The 19,096-nt window shown below is 34.1% G+C and overlaps 1 protein-coding gene across 1 annotated transcript in view; it reads left to right on the top strand.

Moving 5' to 3' along the window:
- The window catches only part of SUSD1 (sushi domain containing 1), a 296,420-nt gene extending 281,722 nt beyond the window's left edge, over positions 1-14,698 (top strand). The window contains exon 17 of the mRNA XM_031942900.1: positions 12,003-14,698. Coding sequence (XP_031798760.1) covers position 12,003 — 1 coding nt within the window. The 3' untranslated portion in view covers positions 12,004-14,698. The remainder of the gene's footprint in view (positions 1-12,002) is intronic.
- Positions 14,699-19,096: the final 4,398 nt, after the last annotated feature.

The raw sequence follows: 19,096 nt of genomic DNA, 5'->3' as shown, positions 1-19,096 counted from the left end.
GGGCATTTATTTGCCTTACATGTCATCATAACTCTCACAGAACTAGGCTTCTCAGCCTCTCCATTTGGGAAAGTTAGCAGCCAAGAAAGCTGAGAGAATCTGGACAGGTGCCAGACATAGATTTAAAGTTGAAGGGAACCTTACAGACCATTTAGTCCAATCTACTCCTTTTCCAAATGAAGAAACTTAAGTCTAAATAGGTTAAGGGTCTTGGCAACTTGGCAAGGGTCTGGCAACAGGAGCAACTAGAGTTGAATCCATACTTTCTGGTTCTTTCTGACATACTGTTTAAATTTTTCTATATTAATAGATTTTTCTCTATTTTTTCTCAATTACATGTAAAAAAAAATTTAACACCTTTTCCCAAAATGTGTAGTTCAAAATTCTCTTCCTTAATCACTCCCCAACCTGTTTGAGAAGATAAACAATTGATAAGCAATTTGATATGATTGTATATGTGCAGTCATATGAAACATGTTTCTATATTAGCCATGTTGCAAAAGAAAACTAAGACCAAAAAATAAAGGTTAAAAAGAATGTTTTCATCTGAAATCACACTCCATCAGTTCTTTTTCTGGAGATGGATCCCCTGAACTTATTGGGAAGATTTCAAGCTTATCCCAGTACAAATAATTAATACTTGCTGATGGTTTCAGATAGATACTACTTATTATTTCAAGGAAAATTCTATTTATTTCTTTGTTTTCTAGTATTCTTAATAGGAATGAGTATAGTTTTTTTCAAAAGTTTTTTCTTCATCTATTGAGATAATCATATGATTTTTCTTGCTTTTGTAATTGATATGGTCAATTTTTCTGATAGTTTTTTTTTTTTAAATATTGAACCAACAGCATATTCCTGGTATAAATCCCACCTAGTCATAATATCTGATCTTTATGATATATTTCTGTAATATCCCTGCTATCATTTATTTAACATTTTTGCAATAAGGTTCATTAGGGAAATTAATGTATACATGTTTTTGGTCTTCCTTATTTAGGTTTCAGTATCTGTATGTTGTAAAAGGAATTTGTTAGAACTCCTTTACCTGTTTTTTCCAAATAGTTTATATAGTGTTTGAATTGAATTCCTTAGATAGAATTCATAGATAGTATTCATTTGTTAACTCATCTAGTCCTAGGAATTTTTTCTTAGGAAGCTAATTTATGGCTATTTCCTCTTCTATTAATTTGGGAAATTTATATTTTTGTAAATATTCATCCAATTCATTTGGATTGTTAGATTCATTGTGCATATAATTGGGCAAAATAACTTCTAATAATTGCTTTGATTTCATCATCATTGGTGGTTAATTCACTTTTTTTCATTTTTCATACAAGTAATTTGGTTTTTTCCTTTCCTTTTAAAAATTAAGTTAATCAAGATTTATCAATTTTATTCTGGTTTTTCATAAAAGAGGCTTCTAATTTTATTAGTTCAATGGTTTTCCTATTTTTAGTTTTATCAGTATCTCCTTAGATTTTCAGAATTTTAATTTAATATTTAAATGGGGATTTTTAATTTACTCTTTTTTTTAGTTTTTTTAGTTGCATGCCCAATTCTTTGATCTCCTTTCTCTATTTTATCAATGTAAGCATCACCTAAGTACTACTTCAGTTGCATTCCATAAATTTTGATATGTTTTCTTATTGCTGTCATTCTCTTTAATGAAATTATTTGTTTTTTCTGTTACTTGTTTTTTGATTCACTTATTCTTTAAGAATTATTTTATTTATTTTTTTATTATTTTATTTATTTATTTATTATTTTTAAGATTATTTTATTTCCAATTAATTTTTAATCTAAGCAGGGAGGCATTTTCAAGAAGACTTTTAATGACAGATAGAGTTTCTCATAATTCTGTTAAGGCAGAAAATTTTCCACCTATATTTCATGCTCAGAAGAGGCAGGGATCCAGAATTTTAGGTTCCAGAGTAAACGGTAGCCTCTTCCATTAGGAATTTCTACCTTGTATGTCGTGGCAGACTTTCTCTCTCTCTTATTACTATTTACGTCCATTTTATTTATCTGAAGTACCTTTGGATGATTAATAGATACTTGATTGATGGACAAGTGACGGTTGGGCTGTCGTCATCAGAATAACAACTCTGAATATCATAGGAATAGACAATTGTGTGTTTCTTCAGTTTGCAACAATGGGTCTTACTTTGGTTCAAAACTGTTGGCTTGAATATGGCTAAAAGTTATGTGACTGTGCTGAACCCTGCTGCTTGGTGAGGAAGACTTATCATGTAAATTATTCTCACTTACTTTCTGTACCCTAGACTTGGAGACCCTCTTAGAACTTGGATAATTTGGCCCAGGATCATACTGGGAGCATGAGAAGACTCAGTGAAATTACCTTCTGATTTCTCCTGACACTTGAGACATGTTGTTTCCTGGAACCCTCTGATTTTCAAAATAGTTGCTTGTTTTAACTCATCAGTATTTTTCCCACTTTCTTGCTCAACCAACCAACTTCTGGAATTGTATACAAGGATAGAGCATTTACTTCAAACATATCCCTTCTTCTTTTCAAGTAACATGGGCTTGTGCAAGATTGCTGGCTTGGTGTCAGTGAACTTAGATTCATTCTTGACACACACTTTATTATCTGTATGACTTGCAGCTAATAACTTAAGCCATCTAGCTTTCAGGTTTCTCAACTATAGAAAGAGAGGATTGTACCAGTAGGTCTCTAAGCTATGAAGGAGAGATGGCTTGTTAAATATCAACTTTCCTTTCTTTTGGAATACTTGGGAGCCCTCTATGCAGTTTTATATATGTCACAATTTAACTTATAAATAAAATAATTAGGAGCCACATGGCATCTCATTATGATTCCCAGTGTCCAGTTGCAAGTAGGCAGGAACTATACATATTTGATAAGACTCTTAAAATAAGAAAGACATCCTGTGTCAGCCAAATGCATGTTGACATTTGAGCTTTGCATGGATGTGATTTAATTAACATCTGAATCCTACTCTGAGACTTGCTATATCTTCTTCCCTTCTATGAGTCACAAATTCTTTATTGATTTCATTGTTCATGTGCTCAAGTTTGCTTTGAGATACCTTTGGGCTATTTATAAAATCTATTTCTTTTTAGCAGGTATACTCTAGATTTTTGGTTAAGTGTCTGCTAAGATCTAAATGGATCAACTGCTCTAATATTAGTGCCAATTGGCTCTTGTTTTTAGGACAAGTTTCTTTTAGAGGTGACAAAAGTGTGTTTCTTTCCCTGTTCAGTCCATGTAAGAAAAGGGATATGGCAGGCAAAACAAGAGAGGAGAAAAAGGTGATAGATTTGGATCACCTTCATAAAGCCAGCTGGGAAAATTCCCATGATCCCTGGCAGCTTACTGGGATGCTATTTTCTGAACCACTTTCTTTTTGTACTCTTCCAAACTAAAATCATTCCTTTCCTCCCAAAGCAGTCTTAGAAATCTTTTGAAGGGTATACCAGTGGTATCAAACTAAAATAAAAATGGCACCACTAAACCATACATACGGATCCTTGTGGGCTGCATATTGACTTAGACAAACACATATTAACATTATGTTCTGTAGCATTTTTATTCATTTTGTTAAATAATTTCCAATTACATTTAATCTAGTTCAGGTTTACACTAGGAAGTTCTTCTGGGTTACACTGTGATAGAGTTTCAAAAATGTCTGAGTTAATTAGGATATCAAATATTTAATGTCTGATTTCTACCTGTTCATTGGTGGACACCCAGTTATTGCCATCTGTCCCTCTACTACATTAGCACTTAATTAGAATGTCTAGCAGGAAGCTTTGCACATTAGTTGTTAATGAGTCATTTTTTCAGTCATGTCCAAGTCTTCATGACCCTATTTGGAGTTTTCTTGCTAAAGATTTCAGAGTGGTTTGCCATTTCTTTCTCCAGCTCATTTTACATATGAGAATACTAAGGCAAACAGGGTAAAGTCATTTCTCCAGGGTTACACAGTAAGTAACTGAGTCCAGATTTGAACTCAGGAAGATGACTCGTTCTGTCTTACTCAACACTATCTACTGGGCCTACAGGCTGCACCATACCTGACTCGTGGTAAGTTCTTAGTACTGATAAGTACTAAACTTGAGGTCAGGAAAACTTGGATTCCAATCTTGCCTCAGCAGCTTACTTATCTTTATGAAAAACACCTAATCAAATCACTTAATTTTTCTTGTCATCTGTTTCTTTATCTGTAAAGTGAGGAGAGTGAAATCCATGACCTGTAAAGTTCCTTTTAGTTTTATATCTATGATCTGAGGATCTTGTAAATCATTTTTCCTATACAATTTCCTCCAATTGCTTTAATGGGTCTTGTTAATCAGTTTTCCATGTTTTATAGTTTTAATATAACTTCTAAATGTTGGACTCAATAGGTATTCAATAAATGATGTTTGATTGATTGGTTTCTATGAGTGTCTATCCATGAGAATCAGTCAGCTTCTGGAGTCAGCCCCTTCATCTCTCCCAGTTCTACCTTGCCTCCTAACTGAAATTCCCTTTTAACCAAACCATTTACTTCCTTTTATGCTGAAGCAGTCAGCAGCCTGACAGGAAGCCGCTGTCCCTGACATAATCTGACTTTCTCTCTCACCAGTTGTTCTTATCACTCCTTACTAACATTGTGCCACCGAAAATTTGGGCCAGAAGTGAAGGAGTATGTGGGGAAGAATGTCAGATTCCTGAAATCTCCAACAAGTTTCCAGAAGACAATAAGAAATTCCAGGAAATGCCCAAAGGTTGCTGATGTCATCACTGACCTCAATGCACAATCATCAACCAAAATCTTTAGTTTTCTCTGTGCCCAAATCTTTGTGTAGCTCTTGGCACAGTTAAGTACCTAAAACCTCCCCAAGACACAGATAACAATGATCACAGAGATATAAAGGGAAGATTCCCCAGAGACAATAGATATCAAGATTGTTTGCTCTGCCACATAAGTCTCATTAGTGCTATTACACATACTTATATAGGGCTTTAAGCTTTACAGAGTTCTTATTATTATCTCATGTAATTTCCAAAATAATCCTCTGAGACAAGTGCTATTATTATCACCGATTAGAGATAAAGAAATTGAGACTAAAAGATTAAACACCATGTAAGGAAGAATCACATGATAAGTAAGTGTCCAAGGCAAAATTTGAACTCAGATCTTCCTGATACCAGATACTGTAAGCATTTTACTGCCTAGCTCCTTGCTGGGTTTGTCTCTCTCAGCTCCTACTCTCTTTCTCCCCTTCCCCATAACTTTCTTTTCTCTCTCAGCTATGAAACTGCAGTATACAATATATATGCAGAAACTGCTTTTCTTTTCTACTATGGGTGCCCTCCCTGAAGGCTTTTGGTAGTAATTCCTGACTCTCTACCCTATGGCTCAAATGATTTTCCTTCCTGATTGTGTTAACTAAGAAAGAAAGCACCAAAGGGAAGGGGAGGAAAAACAATAGCAATAATAATAGGACTTATATAGGATTTTAGGATTTGCAGAAGGCATTAGAAAGCTCATAAATCAAAACTATAGTCATGTAGGGAAAAAAATGTTCTGTCATTATTGACTAGAATAGTGCAAATTAAAATAACCTCAAGATATTTTATTCCGAGATTGGTTAAAATGATTGAAAGGGAAAGAGACAAATGTTGGAAGGAATGTAGAAAAATTGGGGCACTAATTCATTGTTGGTGGAATTGCAAACTGATACAATGATTTTGGAGAGCAATCTGGAATTATGTTCAAAGAGTTATTGAACTGCCTACAGATCCTTTGACCCAGAAATACCATTACTAAATCTATTTCCAGAGATGACTAGGGAAAAAAGAAAAGAATCTATATGTTCTAAAATGTTTATAGCAGCTCTCTTTGTGGCATCAAAGTATTGGAAATCATAGAGATGCCTGTCAATACAGAAATAACTGAACAAATTGTGGTATATGATTACGGTGGAATACTACTCTGCTAAAAGAATCAGTAATCTTAGAAAGGCATGGAAAGACACAAAATAGTGAAGAATAAAATGAACAGAACCAGAAAACAATGTATACAGTAACAACAATACAGTTTTTAGAACAACTTTGTATGACTCATTTGGATTGTTGATACCCAAATTAACTACAAAGTATTTATGAAGAAAGAAGCTATCTCTATCTAGAGAAAAAATTGATCAATAGACATGTATATATAGAATAATTTAATATATACATATATATGTGTGTGTGTAGGTATATGTGTGTGTATATATATATATATATATATATATATATATGTATATGTGTCTAATGGTAACCATCTCTAAGGTGGGGGAGGAAAGAAAGAAAAAAGAAGAAATTTACATAATAACTTTATTATATATTTTAAAGGAATAGAAAATTAAACAAAGATTTCTTGTACATTCATGTCTTTATTATATTTTTACATGTATGTGTGTGTGTGTATATATATATATATACATATACATATTCATATACACATACCTCTTTGTGCCTAATGGTAACCATCTCTAAGGTGGGGGGAAGAAAGAAAAAGAAGAAATTTACATAATTACTTTATTATATATTTTAAAGGAATAGAAAGTTAAAAATAGATTTCTTGTGCATTCATTTTTTATTATATTTTTACATTTTTATATGTCATATACACATAAGATGTACATTTTATATGTATTATATTTTATTATATTATTTATAATATTAAGTTGTAGGAATGCTTGTTTTATTTCATAATTTAAAAAAGAAAATAAATAAATGTAAAAAAAAAATAAGTCATAAGGTCATGGCTATATTGTGACCCTGTATAATAGTTGGTGTGTATAATTATGACCAAAGGTCATCAAGAAGAAACCAGTTGACATTTGTTGTACTTTGTTTAAAAAAGTAAAGAAGTGGATTTTTTTATTCACAATAAACAAAATGGGAAAAAATAATGTTCTGCTATTGAGAAGGGAGAGAGTTCTCTCATCTGGAAAATTTTCTTATAGACCAAACCTCATTTCTGAACTTGGAAAATAAACAAAATAAATAAAAATATATTTGATCATAAAAAAGAAACTCCATTTTATCCTTCCTGAGAGATATTATTTTCAGCTCTATTTTATAGATACAAAATCAGAGGTAAACAAAGGTTAAGTGAATAGCCAAAGGAAGAAGTAGGGGAAGGATAATAAAGAAAGGGAAGTTTAACTTCAATCTAATTGTCACATCAGCAAAATGAAGGGTGGAACAAGTTAATTTCTAAGGTCTTTTTCAGCTCTGAAACCCATAATTCTATGCTAGACAGCACTTTATTCTGTATTCATAGTTCCTGAAACAGTTTTAGTCTGTGTTGTGTGGAACTGAGCAGCTAGATGGTGCAGTGGATAGAATGCTTGACTTATTTGTCTTCCTGAGTTCAAATATGGCCTCAGATACTTTCTAGCTACACGACCCTAGATTACTCCTTTGACTTTGCCTCAGTTTATTTATCTGTAAAATGAGCTGAATAAAGAAATGGCAAACCACTCTTTTGCCAAGAAAACCCCAAATGGAGTCATACTAAATTTTTTTTTTTTTACTTTCTGCATTTTTTGCGTCATTTTTTTCCTTTGGATCTCTGTCTTCTTTTACAACATGACTAATAAGGTAATATGTTTTGCATGATTGAACATGTATACCTCTATCAAAGGGAAGAGGAACTGAGGACAGAAGAGAAAATTTGGAACTCAAAAAAAATTTTAAATAAATGTTTTTACATATAACTGGGAGAAAGTGAAATATTATTGAAAAAAAAAATTACCAGAATGCCACTTCTAGCTATCATCTTCATTTTTGTCATCATTATCATCATCACTATTATTATTCTAGGTCTAGTTTATATGATCCTATGACTTAAAAGTACAAGTCTCTGAAGGAGAAGCAGGTATGGAGAGTAGCCAGTCCATTAAGTGTTACAAACACCTTCCCAGTTAGAAATAAAGAGAAAAAGAATCAGACATGGAGTGGATACAACAGTTCTTGGACATCATGTTTCATGGAAAAGATGTAGCTTTTGAATCAGAGCTTTGTTCTTTACTGCCTACATAACTCTAAGCAAAGTATTTAAACCTTTCTGAGTCTCAGTTTGCTCATTTGGAAGAGATTGGGCTATATGGCCTCTAGTCTAGGGTGTGCAAGAGCCAGGTTTAAGTGACTTGAAAGAACCAATTGTTAAATTATCAGGGCTTGATTTATTATTGATTGTCTAGACTTAAAAAAGTAATAGAGAAAATGATTAACTTAATTTCATACCTACATGCATGCTATTTTTTTTTTTTTTTTTTTTTTTTTTTTTTTTTGGTGATCCTGTTGTTAAACATTTATCCACATACCACTACTAAGTGACAGGAGTCAGGAAGCCCTGAGTTCAAACCCAGTCATTTACTAGCTGTGTGACTCTGGAAAAATTACCTCAGTTTCTACATCTTTAAATGGTAAAATAATAGTACCTACTTCCTAGGATTGTTGTAAGGAACAAAAGAGATAATAATTGTGAAGCCCTAAGCATAATGCCCGATACATAGTAGGCACTATATAAATGTTAGCTATTATTATCGTTGTTGATGATGTTGTTGTTATTCTAGGTCTAGATTCATTCTATGACTTGGCAGTTCACGTCTCTTTGAAGGAAGGAAGTATGAAAAATGTCCATGATATTAAATATGACAAAGACTCTCCTAGTTAAAGATACCAAAAGTGAACAGTAAGATTAGAACACAGAACATCTTTGTAAATCTTTTGCTAAAAACAACTGAAGATCATTTCCTTATGCAATAAAGAAGTTTCTTGTCCTTATTCTATCCTTATTTTGTCTCATAATTACATTATTCTAAAGCACATTTCTTGAGCTATAATCCCAGGTGTGATTTTGTCTCAAACTAATGGCAATAACATTCAATACAATTTGAAATACTTAGACTTCTGTTGAAGGTCCACAGTCCTCCACATAGCAAAGTTATTCTTCCAGACTGCTATAGAGAGTTTTCTCTCTATAGAATATGAAATGAGAAATCAAGGTATAAAAAATCAGACCTAAATAATTAATCTAGCAGGGAAATAAGATTACAGGATTATAGATTTAGATTTGAATTGAAAGGGACTTCACAAGCTATACAGAGATTTGAGTGCAGATCCTCAAACTCCATTAGTGCTAGGGCTCTTTTTATTTATTTATTTCATTTCATTCATTCATTCATTTGTTTATTTATTTAGTGAGGAAGTTGGGATTCAGTGATTTGCTCAGGGTCACACAGCTATTACATGTCTGAGGCAGAATTTAAACTCAGCTCCTCCAACTCCAGTACAAGTGTGCTATCCATTGCACCATCTAGCTGATACTGGTGCTCTTTTTATTATACCATGTTGCTTCCCTTGGTATTTCTTCTAAAAATTTAATTATAATTTAACAAACAAAATAATAACATATTTCTTATATTGTCAAGCTAGAATCCATTTACTGGATTCCATTCTCTATCAGGGCAGGAACCATGTTTTACCTATCTCTAGTATCTTTCCTTAGGGCTGGGTACAGTGCTCTGCACATAATAGGCATTTAACAAATGATTATTAAAATAACTTTGTTGATTGCATTGTGAGCATCTTAAGGGCAAGAACTGTTTTTCCCTTTTTTTGTATCCCCAAGACTTAGTATGAGTATATAGTAGGTGCTTAATGAATGTTGACTTGAAGCGTATTATCAATACCCAATAGTGATGGGTGATACTGAAGTCCAACTTTCTAAGATAATTGCAAATATTCAAGTAAATGCTATTAAGTTGTTTCAGTCATGAAACATGCTAAGTAAGAATATAAATACAAAAATGGAAATGAACGTCTGCCCTTAAGAGTTTATATTCTAATGGGAGAAGATGATACACAGAAGGAATCAGAAAAAGAGAAATAAAGAAAAGTACCTGGTGCAGGAACATGATGGAGAAATTCAGAGGAGTGAAGCTTGGTGAGGGGAAACTGGTAAGATGAGAATTCTGAAATTGGATTCAGAGACCTTGAAATTAAATCCCAACTTTGCTACTTGTAACCTATATCACCTTACTTTTCTAGATCAATAAGTGGATTGAGTACTTGTATCTCTGAGGCTTCTTCCATGTCTAATTCTATGATCTCATTAAGGACTACTCTTTGAATTCAGTCATTCAGCCTTCTCTGAATCTATCCTGTTGTCTGGCTCCCAGCTTCTTAAACTACAGGTTGAGACCTCATGTGAAGTTTTATAATTCAAGGTGGTGGGGGGGGTATCACAAAATTGAGATTTGTTATCAGTAAATGTTTGATTTCTGTACTCATTTTATATACCTATATGCCCAGGAATATGTAAAAAAAATTTCAGGCAAGCAGTCACCAGTGGAAAAAGTTTAAGAAGCTATGCTAGCTCACTTCTCTTCATTTTAACTTCAAGTAAAGTATGAGTGACTTTGTTAAATGTTTTGCTGAAATCTAGGTAAAAGATATTGAAAGTATTTTCGTGATTTATAAGTCTTTCCCTGTTAAAAAGGGAAATGAAGTTAGTATTATATGACCTTTTCTTGTTCGTTCTTTGCTATTGCTACCTTTTCCAATTATTCAGTCTTCAGTCTTTAATAATATTTCCAACACCAGACTTAAATGAACTAAGTGAGCAGAACCAAGAAAACATTTTACACATTAAAAACAAAATTATGTGATGATCATCTGAGATGGATGTGGCTTCTCTTAACAATGCAATGATTCAAAGAAATTCCAATAGACTTAGGATGGAAAATGTCATCTATATCCAGATAGTCATGCTTGGAGACTAAATACAGATTGAAGCATAGTATTTTGACTTTTTGCTTGATTGCTTGTTTTTTCTTTCTTATGTTTTTTCCCTTTTAATCTGATTTTTCTTATACAACATATCAAAGATGGAAATATGTTTAAAAGAATTGTGCATATTTAACTTATGTCAGATTACTTACTATCTTGGGAAGAAGGAAGAGATTGAAGAAAATTTTGGAACAAAAAGTCTTACAAGAACAAATTTTGAAAACTATATACATATTTAGAAAAAATACTGTGAAATTAAAAAAAAGTTAAAGTAATATGTTCAACACTTTGATGAAAGGGATGACCTCTTTTGGATTGACTTAATATGTAGTTGGAATGTTCTTTCTTTTACTTTCATGTAACCACCATCAAACTGGCCCCTGAGTCTACATCTGACATTTTTGTTCCAGGTCAAAGAGTTCCTGGTAATGGCTCTTTTCATCTTTTTCTAGGAAGTTTGAAATTAATGAAAATTAGCCATTTTATTGCATTTTACCCTTATGTCTGTCACTTTTTCATCTATCATTATTTAAGTCTCTGTATGCCCATAAAGTATTCAAACTGTCCTTTCTCTCACTAGTTTCTTGATAGCAGAAATGATCCTGACTCTCAAGCTCTTATCCAAAAAAGTATAATTTCCAGGTGGAATTTCACCAGGTAGTGAATTATTAGTAAGCTTCAATGATGCTACACTTGCCCCTTATTCTCTGAATCACATTCTTCTACCATTCTACGTATCTAAACCAAGATCTCTTCTTGTTTTTTTTTAGATTTCTTTTTTTCTTCCTCACCCCCTCCTCGAAGCACTTCTTTTTTTTCAGGAAACATTTCATTCTAAAATCCAAAAGCATCCACAGATAATTATGGTTCCCCCCCCAAGATACCATAAAATGGGATTGTTTAGCGCTTTTTATTGGCATGACTCCTTGAGATTTCAGAAAACAGAAGAAAAGGAGTCAAGGCTATTAGATTTATGGATTACATAAACTGTCTATTAGCTTTGTCTACAAAAGGCTGAGGGCTAATTTGAACACAATGAGCTATATTTCAGGGTCTCAGAACATCCATATATCCTTTCATTTAGCTCCTGGGAGTCAGAGGACTCCAGCTTTGATTAGGGCTTGAGAAAGTAATGAGAATAGTCATCCAGGTTAATAGGCTTTTCACTTTTTTTCCCCAGAAGTCAGCCAGCTCTGGGTTCAGGAATCTCTTCTGAAGATCATGTGGAACCTACCTCAAGTGCATCCTGAAAATGAAAATCAGGCTGAAAATGACAAGCAGGATCTGACCAAAATGAATCTGTACCATTGAAGGGAGCAATCAAGGAGGAAAATTCTTGGGCACAATTCTATGAAAGAATAAAATTGTCTAAGACAACCAGAGATAGAGGGTCATTGGCTGATCCAGGAAGAGCAATAGCACATATCTGGGGAATAGACGTTAAACTTCATCTGATTTATTGCGTATATAACCCTGTTATTGTTGCTAATTTGGGAAAGGAGGGACATTTGTAAAAATGCTGTCATAAGGAGCAGTGAATGTTATTGGTGAGGCAAGCTGCTTGGCAGAAAATTGGAAGCAGGATTAATAGAGCATGATGAAGATAGGGAATAAACTAATGATTTCATTGATACATAGTGAGTTTATTCTCTACTCAAATATCAAATCAGTCTTCCTAAAGCAAAGGTCTGCACACAAAATCCCTTCTATTCAATAAACTCCAGTGACTCCCTATTACTTCCAGGATTTAAAAAAAAAATGCTACTTTTCCATTCTTTTTACACCTAACTCCACTCCATGTTCTCCTCTGTCTATGAATGTTGACCTCTTTGCTGTTCTTCATGCAAGACTTTTCACCTTCTGTAAGAAGCTTTTCTTGATCCTTTTAATGCTAGAGCCTTTCCCCTGAGCTGATTTCCCTACATTCTGTATCTATCTTTATTGTACACAGTTGCTTGCATGTTACCTCTCCCATTAGACTTCAAACTCCTTGATATTAGAGACTGTTTTGCCCCCCCCCCTTTATGATGAGGATTTATATGGTACTAAATGTTTCTCCACAAGGAAACTCTCTCCCAAAGTAGATCAACATCTTCTCTTGAGTAGCCTAAAGAATTAAGAGGTTAAATAAGATTTTATAAAGGTGAATGTTGACAGCTCTTTGCATATGTTTCGAAAAATAAAATACTATTTAAAAAAGAATTAAAAGGTTAAGTGACTATGCACACTGACTCAATTAGGAGATCATGCCAAGAAATAGTCCCAATCAATTGGAAGAGCTCCTCATTAGTACTGATGTGAGAAGCCGCAATCTCATCTCATTGTACTGGAGTTCCATATTCTTCTCATTTTCAGGAGCACTAGAGTTGTCTTTCAGGCCTAAAAATTTTGCTCTAGAGACATGATTGGAAAGCACACCAAAAAGTTAATAGTTGGAAGCAGAAAACCTGAATTTAAATTCCACTTTTAATGTTTACTAGCTATCATTACACTCTTCTGAGTCTCAATTTCTTCATCTGTTAAATGGGACAAACAGTACTTTCACTATCTAACTCATCGGCTTGTTTTGAGATGAAGTGAGAGAAAGGTCTGTGCATGAGAAAAGATACTTATTTGCAAAAAAATAAAATAAATAAAGTCCTTTATAAGTTTTTTATATAAGCATAACTTAGACAGGGTGATAGGGATTAGTCCTATGATGTCAAAATTTAGAGGAAATAAACACACTTGCAGTTTTTCAACAGTGTAAAAACAATTGAACTTAGCATCTGATTTGAAGAATAATTAGTCAAAATAGGAAACATTCAGAAAACAAGCTTCTCTTCCCCTCCCCACTTCCCACCCAAGGTTCACCAAATGACTCTATCCTACCCAATTTTTCAATCAGATAATCAAAAAACATTTAAGTGCCTATTATGTGTCAATCACTCTGCTACATTCCAGGGGTAGAAAAACTTGAAACAATCCCTAACCTCAAAGAGTTTATATTCCATTGGGAGTGACAATGTATACAAATAAGCTACATACAAAATATATATTAAATAGTTTCTAGATGATTGATGTGTATGTGTGGATATGTCTCTTGTATGTGTGTAGCTGAAAAAGTCAGTAAAGGCCTCACAAAGAAAGTAGACCTTGAGCTGAGTATTAGAAGAATATATGGATTCTAAGAGGAAGAGAGAGCACTTGCCAGTCACTGGGGACAGCCATTATAAGGGCACAGAGACAAATGAGTAAAGTCATTTTGGTCAATTGAATTCATTAAGTAAAGTAATGTGTAATAAGGCTATTAAGGAATGTTAGGGCAGAGCACAAAGTGTTTTAAATGACAGAAGGGTTTATATTTGAAGCTAGAGATAAGAAGAAGATGCTGGAGTCAGTTGATAGGGAGAGTGACATTATCAGACTTGTAATTTTGGGGGAAATATGTTAGTAGATGTATGGAGAATAGATAAAAATGGAGAGAATAGAAAAATAGAGAGAGCTACCAATTAGGAGTGCTATGATAGTGTGGTCAAAAGGCAATGAGAGGCTTGTTAGGATTATGTGACTATGAGTAGAGAAAAGATTGACTGAATATGTGTATGTGTGTGTGTAAATGTTACATAAATATATAACATGTATGTACATATTTTATATATGTATATATACTATACATGCATATGTAAAATTTATACAGCTAATATATATATTTATAATTATCTTTATCATCTCTTCATTTATGAGCCATACATATACACACAAACACACATACATATTTGCACCATATACTGTTCTATAGTTGTTTTTCAATCATGTCTGACTCCTCATTAATTCATTTGGGTTTCTCTTGTCAAAGATACTGGAATGGTTGCCATTTCCTTCTCCAGCTCAGTTTTACATATGAGGAAACTGAGTCAAACAGGGTTAAATGACTTGCCCAAGGTCACAAAGCTAGTGAGTGTCTGAGGCCAGATTTGAATCCTGACCCTAGGCCCAGCATTCTATACCCCTAATTAAGATTAGGTTAAGTCAGCTCATTGATTTCTTCCAGCTCTATCCAGTATCATATAAGAGCAGAGGATACAAATAATAGAAGTGATCCAGAGTTAGGATTTGTCAAGGTGTAAGTGATAGTGCAAGGTATCAAGGGATCTGAGAGTAGAAGAAAGTGTACAGTTGAAGTGGTTAAAAAAGAGTCAAGTTTGAGAAGAGAGAAAAGGGAAGCCCAAACAGGAGTTTGGGCAACTACTGAAGGGTGGAAAAATTGGAAAGTCAATTCAAATCAAAGATAGAGTTAAAAGGATTGGGGCAAAGATATAAATTACATTTAGGATGTTATGATGGGATAGATGAATTTCAATGTTCTTGATCATGAAAGTGGGATAGTGAAAGATGTTGAGATCAGAGGCTAAGGTGAAATGAAAAAAAGAGATAATGAAAGTTGAGTAGGTTGAACTAGAAGGTTAGGGTGTTGATGAGAACACCCATGTGTGTCTAATATAAAGACAGAAGTGGGGATAGGAAAGAAGATGGTGACAGCTACTGAACTCTGAAAATGAAAAGAGAATGACCTGAGAGTTGATAGCAGCCACCAGGATTTAATTGGATGATAAATGAGAGTAGATTGAACTTTAAAAGAAGAGGAATTGTTGCGTGTTAATTGGGAGATGGTAAGTGGAGGAAAAAGGGTCTGGAAATGATGGTGAAGAATGCCGACTCCATTCTGTCTTCATGGGTTGGAGTATCCTTGGATATCCTTCACAACCGAATTCATCTTAAGAAATTAATCTATTTCCTATCTGGTACGTTTCCTGCCTCTTGCCCAGAGCACAAAAATTGTTAGTTATATCTCTTATTATTTGCTATGAGAGCACCTCAGTTTTCATTCCTCTGGATCCTAATTTCCATTTTTAAGACTTGTAATACAGAGAGAGAAGTTTTCTATCAGAATTACTAGAATGACACCCTTCCCCATTGTAAAGCAACTCCTTCAATAGGTGGGAGTTTCACAGGGAAGATTTTAAGGTTAAATAAGTTGCTGTCAGAGCAGCTTTGAGGCAGAAAGATTATATTTGTCTCATGTTCCATCTTCCATAAGTGATTTTTTTCTAAAGTATGTCTGATCATGTTACTTGCCTGTTAAGTGAGCCTCAGTAGATTCCTAACACCCCCTATGTTTGACATTTCTCTCTTCATAACCTTTCTGCCTAGAAATCTTCTTGTGCTTTCATCTCCTTCATTAACTCTATGATCTACTTGCCCTAGTCTTCTTGTTGTCACATGTCACAACATGACATTTGATTTCTCATCTCTATATCTTTGCACTGATTCTTTCCTATGATTCCCCTTAGTTTTCCAGTCTTTCTTCAAATTTTACCTTATTCAGTTTTTTCCCAGATCTATCACATGCTAATGCCTTCCTTTCTAAAATTACCTTCCATCTTCTCCATAGTGATCTAGTTATTAACATGTCTTTGCTACTAGAATATAAATTCCTTGAGGGCAGGGGTTGTCTTTGATTTTATGGAATATCCCTCTCTTTAAAAATGGAGAGTGGGAAGGTGTAATGTCTGGACTAATCTCTGGACAAACCTTGGTCTTAGGTGGAGGAGTGATGAAGGCAGGAGAGCATCTCTGTTTCTGTCTCTGTCTTCTGTGTCTCCTCTGTGACCACGTCTTTCCTCTCTGTGTGTCTTAAGTTTGAGCTTGAGCTCTCCTCTTTAGTCCTCTCAGCCCTTAAATATCTCAGTCTGATTACATCATTACATCATACTAAGTATATGCCAACTAGAGTGATTACATCATTATATCACATTAGGTATATGTGAACTAGAGAAGCCTTACCTCATCAATCACACTGAGTAGATGCTTAACTATAAGCACCCTGCTGTAAGTATCCTTGCTTCAAGTAGAATAGGAGGTGGTCATGCCCTCCCTGACTTCTCAGGGGGAAGGTGAGAAACTGCAAAGGGAAAATGGGGAGCCAAACAAAATATTTTAGCCAGTTTCCTCTGCCTGAAGAGTCTTATAACTCAGAGTTCCCCCAAAATCTGCAGCCTTCTACAGGAAGGGGTGAAGCAAATCTCAAAGAGGAGAACCTTCAAATAAAGATTTGAGAACAGAAAGTCCTTTGCCTCTAAACTCAACTGGATGAAACCACTTTTAAGAATATCAAAAGATGTTGAGAGAAGTGAACAGAGCCAGGAGAACATTGTATATAATAATGGCTACATTATGTGATGATCAACTTTGATAGACTTACCTCTTCTCAGAAATAAAAATGATGTAAAACAATTCCAAAAGACTCATGATGGAAAATGGTATCCATATCCAGAGAAAGAACTATGAAGTCTGAAAGCAAATCGAAGCATATTATTTTCACTTTTTTTTCTTTCTCATGATTTTTCCCTTTTGTTCTGAAATTTTCTTTTACAAAATGTCTAACATGGAAATATGTTTAATATGATTGTACATGTATAACCCATATCAGATTGCTTGCCATCTAGGGAGGGGGAAAAGAGGGAAGGAAGGAAGGAAGAAAAAATGAAAACGAAAATGTAATAAATGTTGAAAACTAAAAGCATATATAATAAAAACAAGACCTAAACAAAAAAATATATATCTCATTTGTTCTGAGTGGTTCATAAATGAAAGGAAATATAATTTATTGGACACTAGTCTCAATCCTTGCTACTCTCACACATACACTGATAGCATGTGAATTCCTTTTATTTCGTGAAATTCATCAGATATAGGCCTGGAAGGATTAAATTAAATGTAAAAAGTACCATCTAAATGTAAAATGTTATCCCTTTATTGGCTACCCTATTCCACAGGAAATAAGCACTAAAGATCTGGCTCCTGGTGATAATATTTTATAATCATTTGTTCATTTTATTAGCTGACTCACAAGTTGGATCCTTCTCTGGTACTGTTTTTCAATTGCAATATAGGCAGTCTTGGTTTTTAGATAAATATGGTTTTCATTATTATAGATGGCTTTGATTTGGTGCATGCAAGTGGGGTGTGGGAGAAAGAAGTAAGACTACCATGTCAGACACAAACAGATAGGAGACAGAGAATAAGAAAGAGACAGAGACAGAGGCAGACAGAGAGAGACAGAGACAGAAAGATAGACACATACATACAGAAAGAATAGTTTGTAAGTCGTGTTTAAAACAACTGGAAATGCAGATAATTTTAAATTGCTCTCTGGCAGTCAGTATAAACAGCATTCCAACCATTTAGGGTGGTTAAGAGAACAGATTCTTTGCTGCCTTGGAAACTGCCAAACAATGTCTCCTTTATCTATCTTTCTAATTAATTCCTCATTTTCATCTCCATTTTCAAAAGGAGTTGCTCTGTAATTAAATTTGCTGTCACATCCAAGATTTTCTGTACACTTACCAGAGACTCCCATCAGCAGTGCTTTGGAGGATTCTGATTTCTGCAGGTGCTGGGAGCCCAAAGAGTGTGTTGAGCCATGGAAATTTACCAGCTCAGAGTATAAATGGTAACTTCCTGATAGTAAACTTCTATTATATTAATTTATCCATATGGTGATTAATGTAGTGGGACTGAGGCTATCCCTCATTTTCTTCTGGATCATAGCTGACTCATGACAAGTTGTTTTAGCTTCAGAGGACTGAACATTGTTCTGTGTGATCTGCTTATTGTCAAAGATAGCAAAATTCTTGTCCTCTTCCATGTCATTATCACTCATCTCTTCTAGAGAACAAAGAAAAGAAGGGGGGACTCTGTGTTTCTAATAGAAAAGCTTGGAGGGCTAGATAAAGTTCCCAGGATTATAGGATTTAGATCCAGAAATGAATTTAGAATCCATTTCTTTTATACATGAGGAAACTGAGACCCAAAAAGATTGTAACAGGCATGGGATGCCACTGTATCTTTGTTTACAATGACATTAAGACATGCCTGTCTTATCTGTCAATCTTCTCTGAATTTCATTGAGAATTATGTGGAAAGTATCAATCAAATGCTAATGGGCAAGAAATCTCTTCTATTTTTTCATAGAAAAAAAGAATGGGAACATTAATTTATATTCCAGAAAACCAAATTTTCTTAAGAAATACCACTATGTGGATGGGGAAAAATATATTATTTAGCATGTCACAAAGTAACAACCATGTTCCAGCAGACTATAAACTTTGGGAAAATAAGCAAAGGGGGGTGTCCTATCAAATTCCTTTTATAACACAAATATGGTGCAGATACCCAAACCAGGAAGACCCAAAACAGAAAATTCTACACCAATTTCTCTAATAAATACTG

This window comes from Sarcophilus harrisii, chromosome 1 (genome assembly GCF_902635505.1).
Source record: "Sarcophilus harrisii chromosome 1, mSarHar1.11, whole genome shotgun sequence".
NCBI classification, from domain to species: Eukaryota; Metazoa; Chordata; class Mammalia; order Dasyuromorphia; family Dasyuridae; genus Sarcophilus; species Sarcophilus harrisii.
Note: the sequence above shows the minus strand (reverse complement) of the source record. Positions and strands in the feature narration are given on the sequence as shown.